The sequence below is a fragment of the Actinia tenebrosa genome, unplaced genomic scaffold, assembly GCF_029948245.1.
Source record: "Actinia tenebrosa isolate PJP-AT-01 unplaced genomic scaffold, QUT_ActTen_1.0 PGA_scaffold2__45_contigs__length_23673736, whole genome shotgun sequence".
Lineage (NCBI taxonomy): Eukaryota > Metazoa > Cnidaria > Anthozoa > Actiniaria > Actiniidae > Actinia > Actinia tenebrosa.
Window position 1 is genome coordinate 19,233,062 of NW_028292579.1, and position 16,729 is coordinate 19,249,790.

Sequence of the window (16,729 nt, forward strand, 5' to 3'; positions counted from 1 at the left end):
CGAAAATAAAAAAATATGTTCCCGATTTCTAATTTTTATTTTGATCGGAAGTGAACACAAACCTCTGTTTGAAAGCATGATTTTCATTGATTATGTTTTAATTGCGCATGCAATGGAACGAGACTAAAACGGCTGCTAGGGAGACTACCTTAATACTACCTTTTGATCCAGTCGCGTAGGCCTCGTCAACAGCATTTTTTTCTGAATTCTATTAACGTTTTGCTCACAGCATGGGAAAGGTACTGGCATGACACCTGAATAGATCAACTGGGCTTTTATTTCTTGACCAGGACTTCAAAACAACATTACAACTAAATTGTCTTTTGTCTATACTCTTTATTTTACTGATTTCCTGATGATCATACAATATATTGACAGCATTGACACACTATTTTTATTCAGGACGCATAGTTGTTGTTTTTTTTGTTTTTTTGTTTTTTTTTTGTTTTTTTGTTTCTAGCCTTCGTTCTGTTCTGTAAGCCAAAGCTTCAAAAAAGGTTGGTGAAGGTCTTGTTGCGTGTTGCGTGTTGCATGTTGCGTGTTGCGTGTTGCGTGTTGCACGTTGCACGTTGCATGCAGGAATGATGCTAATGCGCCCTGAATAAAAAACTACTTTAAGGCTACTGTACTATATAGGAATGGTTCAGGAATACAATCGATTTTCACTACTAAAGCTCTTTCTCGACCACGCACATAGAATTGGCTTCAAATGCGTTGATCAACTCGTCACTCATTTTAGAGATGAGCCTTGCGAAAGATACACTGATTTTGTCAGTGACACACTTTTTCACCTGGTAGCACCTAATGAAGTCTCTCACTCCAAAACACAGGTTATCGGATTGTTTCTCCAGTCCGGTGAATATTTTGACACACTGGTGGTGGGCAGCCTTGGCACATTCTGAGACTTTTGGATTGTCTAGAAGAAGAATTGGAAGGAAAAGATAAGAAAATGGGATGGCGTGGAGTGGAGTGGAGTGGAGTGGAGTGGAATGGCCAGGAATGGAATGGAATGGAAGGAAAGCGAGAATAGAATGGGAAGCCGGGGAAGGGACGAAAAGAGAAAACAATAAAAGAAATTGAAGAAAAGTAAATAGTAAAATATATTTGCGTTTTAAAATTACCTTCAAAAGCTTCTTCGACAAAATCTTCGGCGATCTCGATTGAGTCTGGAGCCACTGTGAAAACAATCAGAAATGGTTGACAACAATAGTTAATGCATTAGTCTTCACTCATTCTACTTATATTGTACTTATATACACGGAATACGAAGCCTGCATTATGCTATGAAATTTTTCCAAAATTTACTTTTGCCTGCGCTTTTTTCCTGTTGGATACACCGATCCCGCATTCATTGTTCTGCCTCCCTAGTTACTGTTGCTTCGTCGAACAAGCTAAAATGTGCCTTTTAAAAACATCATGGAACAGACACCGATTGCTGAAAGTTCTAAATGTCTGTCTTAGAATCAATACATTCTAAAGGTACAGTGAGAAAAAATCGATAACTACTAAAATATCTTATGAATTCGAGTTTGTTGCTCGGACATTCTTTATTCCATTGGGAGAACTACCCATTATTTGGTTGGACACTAAAATATAGCCGGGATCGGTGAATTTCGCAAGAGGTTTATACACACATAAGCGGTGCTATTGACTTACAGTCATCCAGTATTTTTGCTTTGATTTCACTGACATCTTGAGTACACGTGCCCATAATCTTGTCCATTCCAAGATACGCTAACACGATAAAATGGTACTTCCTCAGTGTGTCGGATCGACATGGGTTTTGGGTGTCTCCAAGTTGGTTTTTAACACACAAGAAGAGCGCCTACCAAAATATAAATATTTTTAGACCTCTTGCACTGAGTCTCGAAAGGAATTGTTCTGCATGGGGACAAAACAACGGATTTTTTTGCATAAGAAAAGACGGCCTATTTTTTTGTCCCCCAGAACAATTCTTCTATAAAATGAATGTATAAGGGGTCTTTCCACCTGATTCGCCTTGGTGCAATGTTTCCCCATTTCATGCACAGACCACGTGTCATTCCCTTGAGTATCATTCCTTTGTTTAACTATTGCGCGAGAAGACACATGGATATGGATACAACTCAAAGAATCTTATTCTTCAGGGAATGACACGTGGTCTGAAATGGATAAACATCGCACCAAGATGAACTAAGTCTATTGCCTTGTTATCTCGGATCTCCTCTTGTTCTTTTTTTTCCAATTGCTGGGTTTCAATCAGATGATAAAAGTCACATTATCTGTTCCTAATGCTGGTCAAACACTGACGTGCTTATGGAATGTCATGGAAACGCTTTGATTGACGTCCACCAAAACGTAGGATTGTCGCGATGATGAAACTGCGCGTGCTGAAGTTTTTTTGTTTTTTTAAAGATTTGATGAGCTTTCGGAAAATTGAAATAATTTGCTTGCCTTACATTTTTGTCCCAAATTGCCTCGCCGTCATCCCCACCCGCTATACTTTGTACAGTATCACACCTCGAAATTAAAGTATTGAGACTGTAATACTGTTGATGACTCGCTTCTATCTTCGTTAACGATTGTATATAGACTCCTAGTAGGGAATACAATTGGTCTAAGATGAGACACAATTTGCTAAAGAGGTGTACTGACCTTCATAGCATTGCAGTATACTCGTAACTCTTGAGTATCTGCAGCCGCATTCATAAAAACCTTTTTGACGACGTTATTACAAGCGGCCATCTTTGCCTTCACACAGGTCCCTGTCAATAGTTTTCCGTGTCCATTTACCGCGCACAAGGCCAAAAACAGGGTTAAAACGAGAACGTACGAATGAGTGCTCATCTAATAAACAACAAACAAACAAAACAACTTGTTATCGCTAGCCACAACCGCAAGTACAGAAGTGGCGCAGCTCGATGGGGTCGAACTGAAAGCAATATGAATGCGTCTCTGGCAGACGCTATACAGTCTGTTGCTATATTGTTATGCACAGATGAGGCATTGCGGGCCAAACCCCTTTTGGGCCAGACGTTTTGTAATCATTCCAGTTGAGTAAGTATAGCATTTAGTCTATATTTTTCTGGCCTTTTTGTTGGTCATATCATAAGACTTCCTTTTTGTTTTCTTACAGTCGAACCACATCACGACATCGCATCACAACACAACACATCACACCACATTACATGACAAAATAATAATAATAATAAATAATAATAATATTTTACAACCACGACTCCCCACGGGGCTCTTCCGTGAGGTTCCCTCCACACGCACTACCACTACATTCAATATTTACAACATACAATACTGAACTCGCATGTTGATTTTTATGGAAAGATCGAGGAAACCGGAGAAAACCCTCGTAGCATAGGAGAGAAAAACGCAGGGCTCGAACCAGCGACCCGACCCGTTGGACACACAGCGGTAAAAGACGACGCGTTAGCCGCGAACGCCACCCATGCTACCCGACAACACAAGACTACACACACGAACATATCGTGCATTCGAAAAGCCTGCAGAGAAATTAAAGAACCCGTTAAGTTCTATACAATCCATGCATGACCCCCAAGCACAGCTCTAACCAAAAATCATACCAAAGCAACAAATATACAACGAAACCAAGTGAAATGAATAAAGAAATACAAAAGTACCAGAAAGGGATTTTAAAAAGTCGCTAAATCAGCTTACAGTCAAAACGGCCCAACCTTACCTCCCTAGATCCCATTAATGATTTCATTATTCGAATATTGAAATTTATTATTCTTTTCGAAAATACGAAGACGTGCGATTCGAAATAATTAGCGATTCAAAACTCGTATTCTGATTGGGTTACTCCATATAAGGAATCAGGGTTTTATCCAGGGTAGTTTATGTGATTTCCGGAAACTACCCAAACTTTTTCAAACCTAAAATTTATTATCATATAAAGACGAATGTGGTTCAGTGTTATTTGAACACCATAATCCAATCAGAATTCGAGTTTTGAATCGGTCATTATTTGAATCTTGAGTCTCGGTATTTTCAGAAAGAATAGTGCATTTTAATATTCGAATGAAGAAAGCATTATTGGAACCTAGGGGGGTAAGCTAGAGCCGTCTTGACTGTAATAATAACACTAATACTAATTTTCGAATCAGCTCAATGAAATGTTTTGAAGAAATATTTATCATGACTTTGGCACTTTCTGCCGGAACCAAACAGTAATTCTCGTAAAACCATATCAGCAGGAGTTATCATGCGTACAGCAGGTAGGGCTCACCGATAACAGCGATAATGATTTCAACTCGCTTCTCACTGACATTTAATTGTTTTCTTAAAACTCGTGCAGATCTAAAAATTAACTACGAATAACCCGGCTTACATCTAATCACTAAAACACATTACCAATAACTTATCAATAAGCTGTTTAGCGTTAACTTTACAAGGAACAGGGGTTTTGTCACTTCAATTTGACACTTCAGCTTTATGGCTGGAATTCAAATTTCTCGTATACTGACCAAAATGTGTGCTTTAAAAATCGATAAATTGCCGGGATTATTACGCTTAATTATTCTTATTTCCGATCTTAAAATAATCGCCTTTGTATCATTTTAGCAATATGGAAGCTGTTTCTTCGCCATCACGTCAGAAGCTATTGAGTTACTTGGTTACTGTGTTATATTGATATAGAGTCTGCAAAAACATTCAAAATCAAAACTGTGACGAATAAGTGCTTGTTGAACTAGCTGTTTGTCCTTTTCTACTACCGTTATTAACTGGAATATGACGTGGTAATGTTAATTTTTGAGCTTATTATTTTACTGCAGTTACGACATCAAAAAAAATTCGGAGTATTAAAAAGCCATTGAAGTTGTTTTTGCCTAAAAAGAGTGATGAAAATAGGATAAGGTTTTTAGCATTTTGCTTTAAGACTGTATATCTTTTGCAACCTGACCTGCTAAACACAACCAAGTAAAGGAAAAAAGGAAAGAAATACATATGTATACATATACATAAACATGGAATAAAAACGCTAATAAAAATGGGAATAAAATGCCGAAAGACGGATAACGTGTTAAACTTTACATTTTTTGTTAGTATTACAAGATATCTGCCTGCACCGTCTGTGTTTGTTTAGGTTGCATAAGAAATACGATCTCAGCAGAGTCAAAAATGCGGATAAAGTTTATGCGTGTGCAGTACAAGCGAAAACTGAATTTAAGTAAAAATTGATACAAACTTAAATTTTTTCGTACTTTAGATCGTATAGCAATTTATTGCCTTTTAGGAGTATTTTTTCGTTTTCCTTCCTACGAGGTAACAGAGTAAACTCGCTGTTGAAGCGAGAGAGTTCGAAATAACTCCGAGATCTAGGGTGAAAAACGAAAAAAACGTTTATGACTAGGAACGAACCTTGAATGAAAAATCACTCGCTCTTTTTTTCTTCCAAAATGAGTCGATTTATACTTAGTTTTTCTATCACAAACCTTAATTTTTTTCTGCCAAGTTAGTGAAGCGTTCCTTGTTCTTCAGATCCTCAGGTGTATGCAGTGCCCAGTTTGTTTGAAGTACAGTTTTTTTTCTTTTTAGAGTGGTTCATTTCTTTTATTACAGTATCCCAGGTAACAACAACAGTGTAACCATGGTTTTCAATCTTATTACTTCGTTTGCGAATCTTGAGTTAAAGAATGAATAGACTGCCCGCTTGGATCCACCGGATATTCCTCGATTACAATAGATAACATAATCGATAAGATTAAGAAATTGGTAAATATATTTAGACCTTAATTGCACTTTTGGGACAACTTTTCAGTACGAATTGAATGTGCTGGCTTAATTAAATTTCGAAAATGATAGAGAAAATCCTGTTACTTTTAATTCATAAAGAAAATTATATATATTTTAAAAAATGGATAAAGTTGATATTGTTCTGGATCGACATGGTCTAAAATGAGAGAGGCAGATTTTATTTTGTCTAGTTTAACATTATTTATTTTCCCATGGTTTTATTTCATACTTTTTATCGCTAAAAACTTACAATTATTGCAATTGGTCATTTATTCAGTAATTATCGACAATTAGCGCTATGTCGTATTTTGCTGTGGTCGATCGTATTCCAGTTGTCCCAGTTCAATCTGTGAGCTAGTTTTTGTCCTGACTTAGATCAGCCCAGAGGTTGTTTCAGGGTTTGATCTGTGAGTTAGCCGTGCCCTGACTTAGATCATGCCCAGAGGTTGTTTCAGGGTTGGATCTGTGGGTTAGCCATGCCCTGACTTAGATCAGTCCAGAGGTTGTTAATTCAGGGTTTGATCTGTTTGATCTGTTTGATCTGTATCTAAATAGGTAGAGAAAAGCGGATTTTGAAAAACCCACTAAACGGCCTCAAATCGCGCTGAAACTTCGCCAGAAGACTGAACAAAGTAAAAGCAACAACTGCAGCAAGTTTTGAGGCAAATTATTGAGTGAAACATTTTATTTTCGTAACTTTATCATAACTCCCTTACATTCCCTTGTAAACTATACACAGGAACCTTGTTTGGGCTGCCTGTGGTCAGGTCCAACATATAATAATCTTTGAACAAAATATATATTGATTTAGCTAGGTTTGTTTTACTGCAATACGAATGGAAACTCGAACACTAAAATTTTATCGAAAACCTCCTGAAGCTCAGTTAATTCCATGAAATTTTGATTGAAAACAATTATGACTTCCATGAGGGTAATTAAGAGCAATCTGCAAACGCAAAAACAGAAAATGTTATCAATATTCTATAATTCCAGCTGGCTCGGGAATATGTGGTTTGCAATCATTCGCAAGAGAAGAGTAATGATAAAAAGGTAAATTTTACACCGTGAAAAGATGAAAAAAACCTGACGTTTCGGACGCTAGTCCTTCGTCGGAGTAATCATTACAGTTTCATTAGAAACACCGACGCAGCTCACACTAGTTTTTAGCTAGTTATCTCTTCGCAAGAGAATTATTTTTCCTGTGCCAGTTTTTATTGCCTGTAAAACTTTGCTTTTTATATGCTAATATCAGTCAATATAACTACCGGCGCTAATGTCGAGGGACGTATTCTTTTCATTTCTAGTGTTTATTTTAAGACAACTGCTGGTCAAACGGCTACGTCTACGAACGGCTACGAAGCTGTCTTTAATTTCAGGAAAAACTTTAATAGGAGCAAATAACTTGTAATAATCGATCTCCCTGATAATGCTTGTATTTGTGAGGATAAGAAGTCAAAGTAATAAAACTCCATGCAGCTGATCTAAGAAAAGATGTTAGACAATCAGAATCCAATCTCGTACCCACAGCCCTTATTTCTTACTGCGCATGCTTGACGAAATAATTGGTCGTCGACCATGCGCAGTAAGAAATAAGGCTCTGGGTACGAGATTGATCAGAATCGTAAAAAATTTGCAAAACTGAGGTGTCAATTTTCCTTCATGAAATTATGGATTTCCAGGCCACCGATCGAATGAAGTAAAATAACACTCAAAACACACCCTTGACAACAGTGACCCAAAAATGAATGAGTTATATGTCTTTAATGCAATGGCGGGCATGTTTTTAATTTTCGCTGGTCAGTTTTCACAGGCTTCCTGACACCTCAGCCGGTTTTGCAGTGACGTCATTTCTACGTCACTATTTGAGATCAGCTGGATTGAATTCTTATTTTATGATATTAGCCTGCGTTAGCCTCCTCCGCAGGCATCTCTGTAGCTTTCTCTAGTTTCTCTAGCTATTAATGAGCCGGAGCCTGGGAACGAAGAAACAAAAGCAGGTTTTCGCTGGAAAAGGAAGCCCGCTCTCTAGAGAGATATAGTATGTGAGAGTTTATAGAGTTGCCTGCGGAGGAGGCTAAGCGAAGTCTTGAAATCTTTACAACGAAATACCTTCTAAGAGGGTCCACTGTAACTAGAACATGCCGTCGTGGGTGCCCAGCCTACCTATATTGTTGCGGCTGAGGGAGGAAAACCAGAGAACTCGGAGAAAAACCCTCGAAGAGAGGTTCGAACCCGAGTCATCGCATTTGTAAGAGCCGAGAGAGCTTGCCGCTAGGCCACCCACACTTTTCACTCACACACACTATCACTACCACTACATTCAATGTTCTGTGCCCACAACGCTCAACTCATATGTTGGATATATGTTGCATATCAAGGAGACCAGAGAGGAAACCCTCGTAGCGAGAACAACACATCAAACAAAATCAATTGACATGATATGGTGTCCGCAGTGAACCAGTGAACGAACCTTTGGAACCACAGTGGGGATAAACGTCGCGTTACATGTAGCAGCGTACGCCACTCATCCTACCCTTTACTTAGCATCGTAATGTTTGTATTCTTTGCTTTAAAAAAGCTTCAGAATGAAGAGAGAGGGACCATCGTTATCGACTTCAAATATCGGTCATATCTGCCTTTCGCTTAACCTGATGACATTTCAATCTCGTACCCAGAGACTGCGTTTCTTCTGGCCTGCGGCGAAGAACGAGGGCTCTGGCATAATCCATATTTTAGCGCATGCACATTTTTTGGAAAGTGAGATATAAACGATAGTAGTGTATTAAGCATGGAATTAGCCCCTTTTCTCGGCCTCCACTGACGTCACCCGTGGCTAGGATCCTAAGGCGGAAGTCGATCTGATTGGTCGATACGATAATCAGGAAATGACGCGAAAGTTTATTTGCATCGCGCCTGAGCGTGACGATTCTGATTGGTCGATACGATCAGCAGGAAATGACGTGAAAGTTTATTTGCACTGCGCCTGACCCGTTCGCCGTCCTGATTGGTCTCGAACTGATAGGAAATGACGTCAATGTCATAACATTTTCATAGATTATCGAAATGGCGGGAGCGAGTGTTAAGAAAATTATCATTTTGATAGCTTCTACGCCAAAAGGCGGGAATAGAACAGTCAAGACATCGTGACTCGGCAAAAGCTATACAAATATTGGGTGTGAGATGTTTGTGCACGTGTTTTGTGTCAAATATATAGCCTATGAAGAGGGTGGAGTAGCGATTGCCCAACCCAGCATGTCTAGGCAAGTTTCATTGTTTGTAGAATGAAAAAAGTCTATAAAATTAGACGAGCTTGGTGAAGGCGTCCACTTTTCATCCGAGCAAGGTCTTCAACTTGAAAATTTCGAAATGGATCAGTTTACCAATCTACAGGATTTCGAGCAATACTATTTAAACAACGAGATCCCAAGTGATCAAATTCCAGCGGTCGTGGATCGAATGATGGCTTTAATGTTTCCAGATGAGGTAGGCTTTTTTTTTTTTTTTTTTTTTTTTTTGATGTGCTACCTTCTTTGTCGGTTTTTTCATAATATATTTGATTTTACTTCTCAAGCGAATGAGCTCAGTGCAAAAAAAAAAAAACAACCCTACATTTGAATAACTTTAATAAGTCTAAAGACACATTATTTTTTATTTTTACAGAACCGATCTACGACTCAGAGTGGAGGTGGACAGCAAACTGACCAAACCAGCTCCTATCAATGTTCAAAATGCCAGAAAACGTTCACGAATAAAAAGACTTTCAAGCGCCACCAGCGGGAACACGACAAGGAGAAAAGCCACAAGTGTCCACACTGCCTTAAAGGTTTCAAGAGAAATTCAGACCTATCAAAACATCTGAAAACCGTCCACTCGAAGCACAACACGAAAAAGGAATTCAAATGTGGGAAGTGTAATAAAACCTTCTCGGAGAAAAATACCTTCAATGCACACGTAAAAGAACACTCCAATCAAGAAAAGAAGAGAAAGCTGCCAAGCGATGATTCCACAGGTATGTTGATAATTTTTTTGCTATTTTTAAAACACGCATAATCATTATGTTGCGTTATGTGTATAAAAATATTTCAAAGTTGAGCGAGTTTTGTAATTATTCACGTTGATAAGCGATTCATTTCTAGTGTGTAAACAATAGTGTCTCGTGTGTAAACATATGATGGATTAGCTGTCTCAAAAAGGAATCAACTTAAATTAATTTTTGTTCCAGTGAACTCGTGAATAATACACTGAATTTTTTTTTTTTTTTTTTCTTCGTTTGCTAGGTCCCCAACGCAAGAAAACAAGAACGGCAAGCGAACCTAATCGGCCCAGAACGTTTCCTGTGGCTGAAGATCCTGTGAAAATATCCGATCTTTTACCAGACCAACAACCTACCAACACCGAATACCATCGACACTGGAACAGAATAAGAACGCGGTTCTCGCGAGATAACAGATTGGCCAAGTGGTATAACTATCGCCTTCCTTCACTTAACCCAGATCATCTTATCAGTTATATTCACCAAGTTTTCAGAGATCAGTCCACCGTCTTCAAGCTCAATATATCCTTTGGATATATACTACGAAACACTGTTACCGATGAAGTACAATATCACTATGCATCCAGAAACAATAATAATGTATTTGAAACACCTTTCCAAGTGGTCAACGAAAGCGACCTACAGCCGATTGAAAACGAATTACGAAATCTAGATATCTTAGAATGGGCTCGTCAACAACGACCATCATCCAAGTGGACAGTTGATAGTATCACTAACATCACTTTTTTCACTACAAACATCCCTCGTCATCCCATTGGCCGTGGTAAATGCCTTCCACATTATATCGTCGAAAACCGCGGTATCGTGCCTCTAGACTGTGAGAAAAAGACTGGTCAACCCTATTCAGACAACCTATGCTTCTTCCGTGCACTTTCACTTCACAATGGGTGCCATCCAAGAAATTTGGAAAGAGAAGCAAAATGGTATTATCGAAGGTAAATGAACTTTATTTACTTTAAACAGCTGTATGAAAAGTTTGCTTAGAATATATGGATGTTTACCTATGTTTTGTATTCAATGTTTAGTCATTTTGACGTTTGTTGTAGTCATATTTGGTTCAATATGCTGTATTTATTTGTATGCAATGTTTTTCATCTAGTCTGTGTCATTTTGTATGTAATAAATTGTATGAGTGTAAAAGACTATTAAGATTATTCTTTTTGATTATTTTCAGGTATCAACAAACCTATCCAGACGATGAGTTCAACGGTGTGACACTGGAAAGCCTGCCTGATCTCGAAACCCTTTTTCAAGTTAATATTAATGTTTATTCCCTGGTAAAGTCCACCTCTCATGATGATGACGAAAACGAGGAAAATGAACAAAGAGAGGTCACCGCACAACTCATTCAAAGATCACATCGAAAGCATCCCTCCACGCTCTATCTCAATCTCCACGGGAATCACTTTTCATATATAAAAAATATGAAAGTTTATTCCAAATCGTACTTATGCTCCCGATGTGGCAAGTTTTGGAAAGATGGCTTTATGCTTAACCGACATGAAATCACCTGTAAAGGAAAAGTAAAACACGTCTTTCCCGGCAGCACCTACAAGACAGCTAAGACTGTCTTCGAGCAACTAGAAGATGTTGGAGTTGTTGTACCTGAGAATCTACGTTACTTTCCCTACCGAGCCGCCTTTGACCTGGAGTGTTACTTTCAAGATAACCACGAGCTTAACAATACACATAAATTAACATGGGAGAAAAAACACGAACTGTTAAGTGCTTCTATTTATTCTAACGTTCCAGGATATGATCATCCGTACTGCATTGTTACGGATGGTGACTCTGAAGCCTTAGTTAAACGATTGATGGAGTATCTAAGTGAAATCAGTAATACCAGCTATCATCTATTATTACAAAGTTATGAATCCATATTTGAAGCACTTGATGAAGTAGTGAACGAGTTGACAAATGAAAACTGTTCAGACTCTGGCATGAATGAAGAAGATGATGATGATGACAACGGTAACGAGGAATCTAGCCATGGTCATAAAATAATAGCCAATTTAAAGTCATTATTGGAGGATTACTTGAAAGAACTTCCTGTTCTGGGTTTCAACTCAGGCAGGTACGATATCAACGCCATCAAGAAATACATTTTTCCCTACTTGGTCAAAAACAATCCCATTAAGTTCACCGTAAAAAAGAACAATAATTTTATGTGTTTAAAAACAGAAGATTTCAAGCTCCTTGACATTACTAATTATTTAGCTCCTGGATTTAGCTACTCTCAGTTTCTTAAAGCCTACGAGTGCAAGCAAAAGAAAGGATTCTTTCCCTATGAATGGATGACTTCACTTGATAAACTTGATCAACCTCATCTTCCATCTCATCAAGATTTCTATTCGTCATTAACCAGCTCCAATATATCTGAACAAGATTATGATTATTGTCAAAGAGTGTGGGAGGAAGAGCGTATGGAAACATTTAAGGACTTTTTAATCTGGTATAATAACTTAGACGTAGAGCCCTTCCTTGAAGCTGTAGACAAGATGTGTGACTTTTGGAAAGATCGTCATATCGACATGTTTAAAGACGGACTCAGTGTACCTGGCTTAACCATGAAATATCTGTTCTCTACGCTTCCTAATCAGACCTACTTTACGTTGTTTAACCAGAAAGACTGTGATATATTCTATCTCATGAGAGATAACAATGTCGGGGGACCATCTGTCATCTTTCATCGCTACCACGAGAAAGGGAAAACGTTTATCCGTGAACAAGAGATGAAAAGCCGCAGTGAAAGTCCCAAAGTTTGTCAAAATGTAGTTGGCTATGACGCCAACGCACTCTACCTATGGGCCATCATGCAACCCATGCCTACAGGCTGCTACTCAAGACGACTAGCCTCTGATGATTTCAAACCTCAATTTTCTTTAAAGCTGGCAGTAGAGTGGTTAGAGTGGGAATCATACACACGAGGAATGCCCATTCGTCATCAATACAACAACACTGAAAAAAGGCTTGGACAACGAGCACTACCCGTTGATGGTTTCCACGGCCCATCTCAAACTGTGTTTCAATTTCAAGGTAAGTTAATTTCGCTCTATTTTCTAATTATTTTTTAATTTTTAATTTTTTAATTTTTTGTTTTTGTTTTGTACTTGTGCAAAATATGATTTAATCACGTTTTATTCACTCATCCATCCATTCTTTTCTTCATCCATTTATCGATTGATTCGTGTATTTATTTCCACATTTGCTCAATAGTTTAGCTATTCACTTTTTATCCATACATTCATTCATTGATTTATTGATTCATTCATTCATCTGGCATTCATTCGTTTACTCATTCATTCATTTACACATCCATTACTTGATTTTTAATTTCTGTATTAATTTTGTACACTTTATTCACAGGATGTTATTACCACGGTCACAATTGTTACCTTACCAAAGGCAAAACTGAAAACGAACGATGTGGAAAGTCCATGGCTGAGCTTTATGAAACAACAAGAAAGAACAAACAATACCTAGAGGATCTGGGGTACACTGTAGTCGAGAAATGGGAGTGTGACTGGTATCGAGAAAAGAAGAACAACCCAGCAATTCAACAGTTTATTCAAGACAATCTTCGCCGTCCACTAGACAAAAAGTACAGCATGACTGAAGGATGAGGTACTCAAACATGTGCGTGATGGAAAGTTGTTTGGTTGCGTGGAGTGCGATATTCACGTTCCAGACCATCTTAGTGAAAAGTTTTCTGAAATGTGCCCCATATTTAAAAAACGCTGAAATCAATCGTGATGATATAGGTGATTTCATGAAACAGTTTGCTGAAGAGAGAAATATCATGAACCAACCAAGAAAAAGTTTGATCGGTAGTAATCATGGTACCAAGATACTCCTTGCCACTCCTCTTCTTAAATGGTACCTTGAACATGGACTGGTGGTCACCAAAGTATATCAAGTTATCGAATACATCCCTGAAGCATGCTTCAAGTCATTTGGTGATGCTGTTTCGAACGCTAGAAGGGCAGGTGACGTTGATCCAAGTAAAGCCATCATAGCAGAAACTATGAAATTGGTGAGTAACACTATGCATAATTTATAAAATAATAAAGAAATAAAAAAATTAAAAAAAAGAGAGAGAAAGATAAAAGAAAGGGAAGGGAAAGAGAAAGTAATTCGGTATCACTGAAACTCAATTGTTCTTGTCCATCTCAACAGGTTGGTAATTCCAGTTATGGGAAGACAATAACCAACAAAGAGAAGCACAGGGATATACAGTTTTGTAGTGAAGACGAAGCTCCACCTTTGGTGAACACAATGTATTTTAGAGGAATAGAGTAAATAGATGAACAAACATATGAAATACAGTCTTGTAAAAAGAAAATTAAGTTTGATTTGCCAATACAAATTGGTTTCTTTGTATATCAATATGCCAAACTCAGGATGCTACAATTTTATTATGATTGTTTGGATAAATATATTGATAGATGTAATTTTCAATACGCAGAAATGGATACCGATTCAGCTTATATAGCTTTAGCAGGAGAAAGCATAGACCAACTTGTTAAGCCTGAGTTAAAAGTGGAGTATTTGAATGATAAATCAAACTGGTTTCCACGAACAGATACCCAGGAACATAGAGCTTACGATAAACGAACTCCAGGTCTCTTCAAAGTAGAATGGGAGGGGGACAGGATTATTGGGTTGTGTTCAAAAACCTATTATTGCTTTGGTCATAAGGATAAGTTTTCATGTAAAGGTGTCAGTAAAAATAATAATTGCATCGATAAAGAGAAATATTTGAATGTTTTGCTCAACAAAGACAGTGATTCAGGTATCAATAGAGGCTTTAGAGTTGTGAGCAATAGTGTCTACACGTATACACAAGTAAGAGATGGTTTCTCGTATTTCTATCCTAAGCGTAAGGTTTTGAGTGATGGTATATCAACCATCCCTTTAGATATTTAATCAACACTTTATCGGATAAGATATTTAATATTCCTTGATCTTTTATATTAGGTGCTTATCAATAACATATAGACCAAACATGTAGCTGTAAGTATAACACCTTTAGTTACTCATTCAATAAAATATTTTATGAGTGAACACGCGTCTCTATTAAATGTCCCGATTATCCCCTTTCTCCCTTTTGTCCCTCGAAACCTATTTAAAATTTAAAAATCTTTAATATAAAACTTATTTTGTTCAAGTCTTTTAAGTAAGAACATGAGTCAGCGCGTGTGTAAAAATTGTCCATTACCCAATTGTGGGTCAAAATATCTAGTGAAACTTTCCAATCATCTAGCCCAAGTTCACGAGCTGTCTCCCGAGCAGAGAAAACCGTATTTACAAGAAGCTAAACTTCAAAAACATAAAATTATTCAAGAATATAATAAGACGAAATGCGACTGGCTCATTCCATCGGAGAAAAAGTTATATAAAGCAGTCGATAAATAATTTGGTTCATTTACAACTGAGATGGACACCAGATTGAAACATCCTTTTGGAGCCATTGTCGCTGGACCCACCTGCTGTGGAAAAACGCAGTTCGTTAAACGACTCTTAGAAAATGCTGATGTTATGTTCGATGGGGTTCCTCAGAATATTATATGGTGCTATGGTATGCCCCAACCCGCATATGAAGAAATGATGGTTACCGTGCCAAACATTTCTTTCGTGGAAGGACTACCTCATGATTTGGAAGAGAGCATTGACCCGTATGTCCGAAATCTCGTAATTATTGACGATTTGATGAATGAAGTGAGCAATGACAAACGACTAACCAACATTTTTACCAAAGGATGTCACCACAAGAACCTTTCGTGCATTTTTATTTTGCAAAATATTTTCCACCAAGGCAAAGAGTTGCGAAACATCAGCCTCAACGCTCATTACATGATCCTCTTCAAGTCTCCAAGAGATAGCAGTCAAATCAACCACTTGGCTAAACAAATGTTTCCTGGTTATGTGAAGTACATGCAAGAAGCCTTTAACGACGCCACATCCAAGCCCCACGGATACCTGCTTTGTGACCTCAAACCAGAGACTGTGGAAGACTTTCGTCTACGTACGAACATCTTTCCCGAGGAAACACAATATGCGTACGTGAAAAAACTATAAAGCTTCTCGCTTCCTACTCGATAATTTAGTTGATCATGAGTCGACGAGTGAGAAACAACTTCCATCATCTAAAGGTGTTGTCTACAAGCAAACCCCATCAAGCTAAAGCCTTGCTCAAAGTTGCTGACGACGATCTCATCAAGAGCGTTTGTGAATGTGTGTATAATATCCTCAAGTCCACTGTACCCGTTACACCACGTCAGAAGAAGCAACTTCATAGATATAAAAGGCCTTTGTTGTCGTTGGTGGATAAACAAGTTCCTTTGTCACAAAAGAGAAAGGTGTTGGTTCAGAAAGGAGGAAATTTTCTATCTTTTCTCTTACCTCCCGTGCTAAGTGTGCTAGAACATTTTTTAAAATGAATTACTCCAAGAAGATGGTTCTGGTCCCTGAACAAACTTTGGAAAGGCTCAAACCGCGAGAAAAGATCCAAACCGCACCATTGACGTCAAGACTGAGTAGACTTGATCATGATATGGAGGATGTATTGAAAAGCACAGAGTTATCGGACGAGGAAAAAGTCAAACACTACAGTCAATCACTTCAAAACTACCTCACTTATTACAACCAGAGAAGAGATGAACCCATGAAAATTAAATTTGAAGCTAGTCCAGAACATCAGAAGGTACCACAAGAGGGGGAGGAGAAACTACCACCACCACCAGCCAGCAGCAACGAGATCGGAAGTACAGGATAAAATTGAGCGGGACATTATCAGTGCCTTACCCAAGTCTCTTAAAAACCGCGGCAGGCTGCTCATTGAAAAAATAAGAGAAAACCCAGAAATCATGAAATGGGATAGTCGTGGGCAGCTAGTGTTTGAAGACCGACCTCTTCCAGGCTCCC

The 16,729-nt window shown here is 38.2% G+C and overlaps 3 protein-coding genes across 4 annotated transcripts in view; 2 read left to right on the forward strand and 1 right to left on the reverse strand.

Moving 5' to 3' along the window:
- Positions 1–259: 259 nt before the first annotated feature.
- LOC116307639 (uncharacterized) overlaps positions 260–16,729 on the reverse strand; it is a 31,714-nt gene continuing 15,244 nt past the window's right edge. Inside the window, exons 1-5 of one of the 2 annotated variants that reach the window (XM_031717912.2) lie at positions 5,451–5,565; positions 2,635–2,826; positions 1,657–1,825; positions 1,122–1,175; positions 260–916 (exon numbers count right to left, since the gene is read on the reverse strand). In XM_031717912.2, coding sequence (XP_031573772.1) covers positions 669–916; positions 1,122–1,175; positions 1,657–1,825; positions 2,635–2,826 — 663 coding nt within the window. In that variant the 5' untranslated portion in view covers positions 5,451–5,565 and the 3' untranslated portion in view covers positions 260–668. Of the gene's footprint in view, positions 917–1,121; positions 1,176–1,656; positions 1,826–2,634; positions 2,827–5,450; positions 5,566–16,729 lie in introns of those variants that run through there. The other variant, XM_089034660.1, reaches the window with a different exon arrangement.
- LOC116288138 (uncharacterized) lies at positions 8,689–13,428 on the forward strand. Its single transcript, XM_089034476.1, has 5 exons — positions 8,689–9,234; positions 9,412–9,760; positions 10,029–10,740; positions 10,980–12,841; positions 13,172–13,428. The coding sequence occupies exons 1-5, from the start codon at positions 9,118–9,120 to the stop codon at positions 13,426–13,428; spliced, it is 3,297 nt and encodes a 1,098-aa protein (XP_088890602.1). The 5' UTR covers positions 8,689–9,117.
- LOC148909517 (uncharacterized) lies at positions 13,425–14,869 on the forward strand. The gene is made up of 2 exons (XM_089034477.1): positions 13,425–13,838; positions 13,982–14,869. The coding sequence occupies exons 1-2, from the start codon at positions 13,425–13,427 to the stop codon at positions 14,102–14,104; spliced, it is 537 nt and encodes a 178-aa protein (XP_088890603.1). The 3' UTR covers positions 14,105–14,869.

Excerpts from the sequence above, each read along its gene's own strand:
- LOC116288138 (XM_089034476.1), top strand. The coding sequence starts at position 9,118 with ATGGATCAGTTTACCAATCTACAGGATTTCGAGCAATACTATTTAAAC. Across the intron at positions 9,235-9,411 it reads CTTTAATGTTTCCAGATGAG|AACCGATCTACGACTCAGAG; the intron begins GTAGGCTTTTTT and ends TTATTTTTACAG. Across the intron at positions 9,761-10,028 it reads GCCAAGCGATGATTCCACAG|GTCCCCAACGCAAGAAAACA; the intron begins GTATGTTGATAA and ends TTCGTTTGCTAG.
- LOC148909517 (XM_089034477.1), top strand. The coding sequence starts at position 13,425 with ATGAGGTACTCAAACATGTGCGTGATGGAAAGTTGTTTGGTTGCGTGG. Across the intron at positions 13,839-13,981 it reads TAGCAGAAACTATGAAATTG|GTTGGTAATTCCAGTTATGG; the intron begins GTGAGTAACACT and ends CCATCTCAACAG.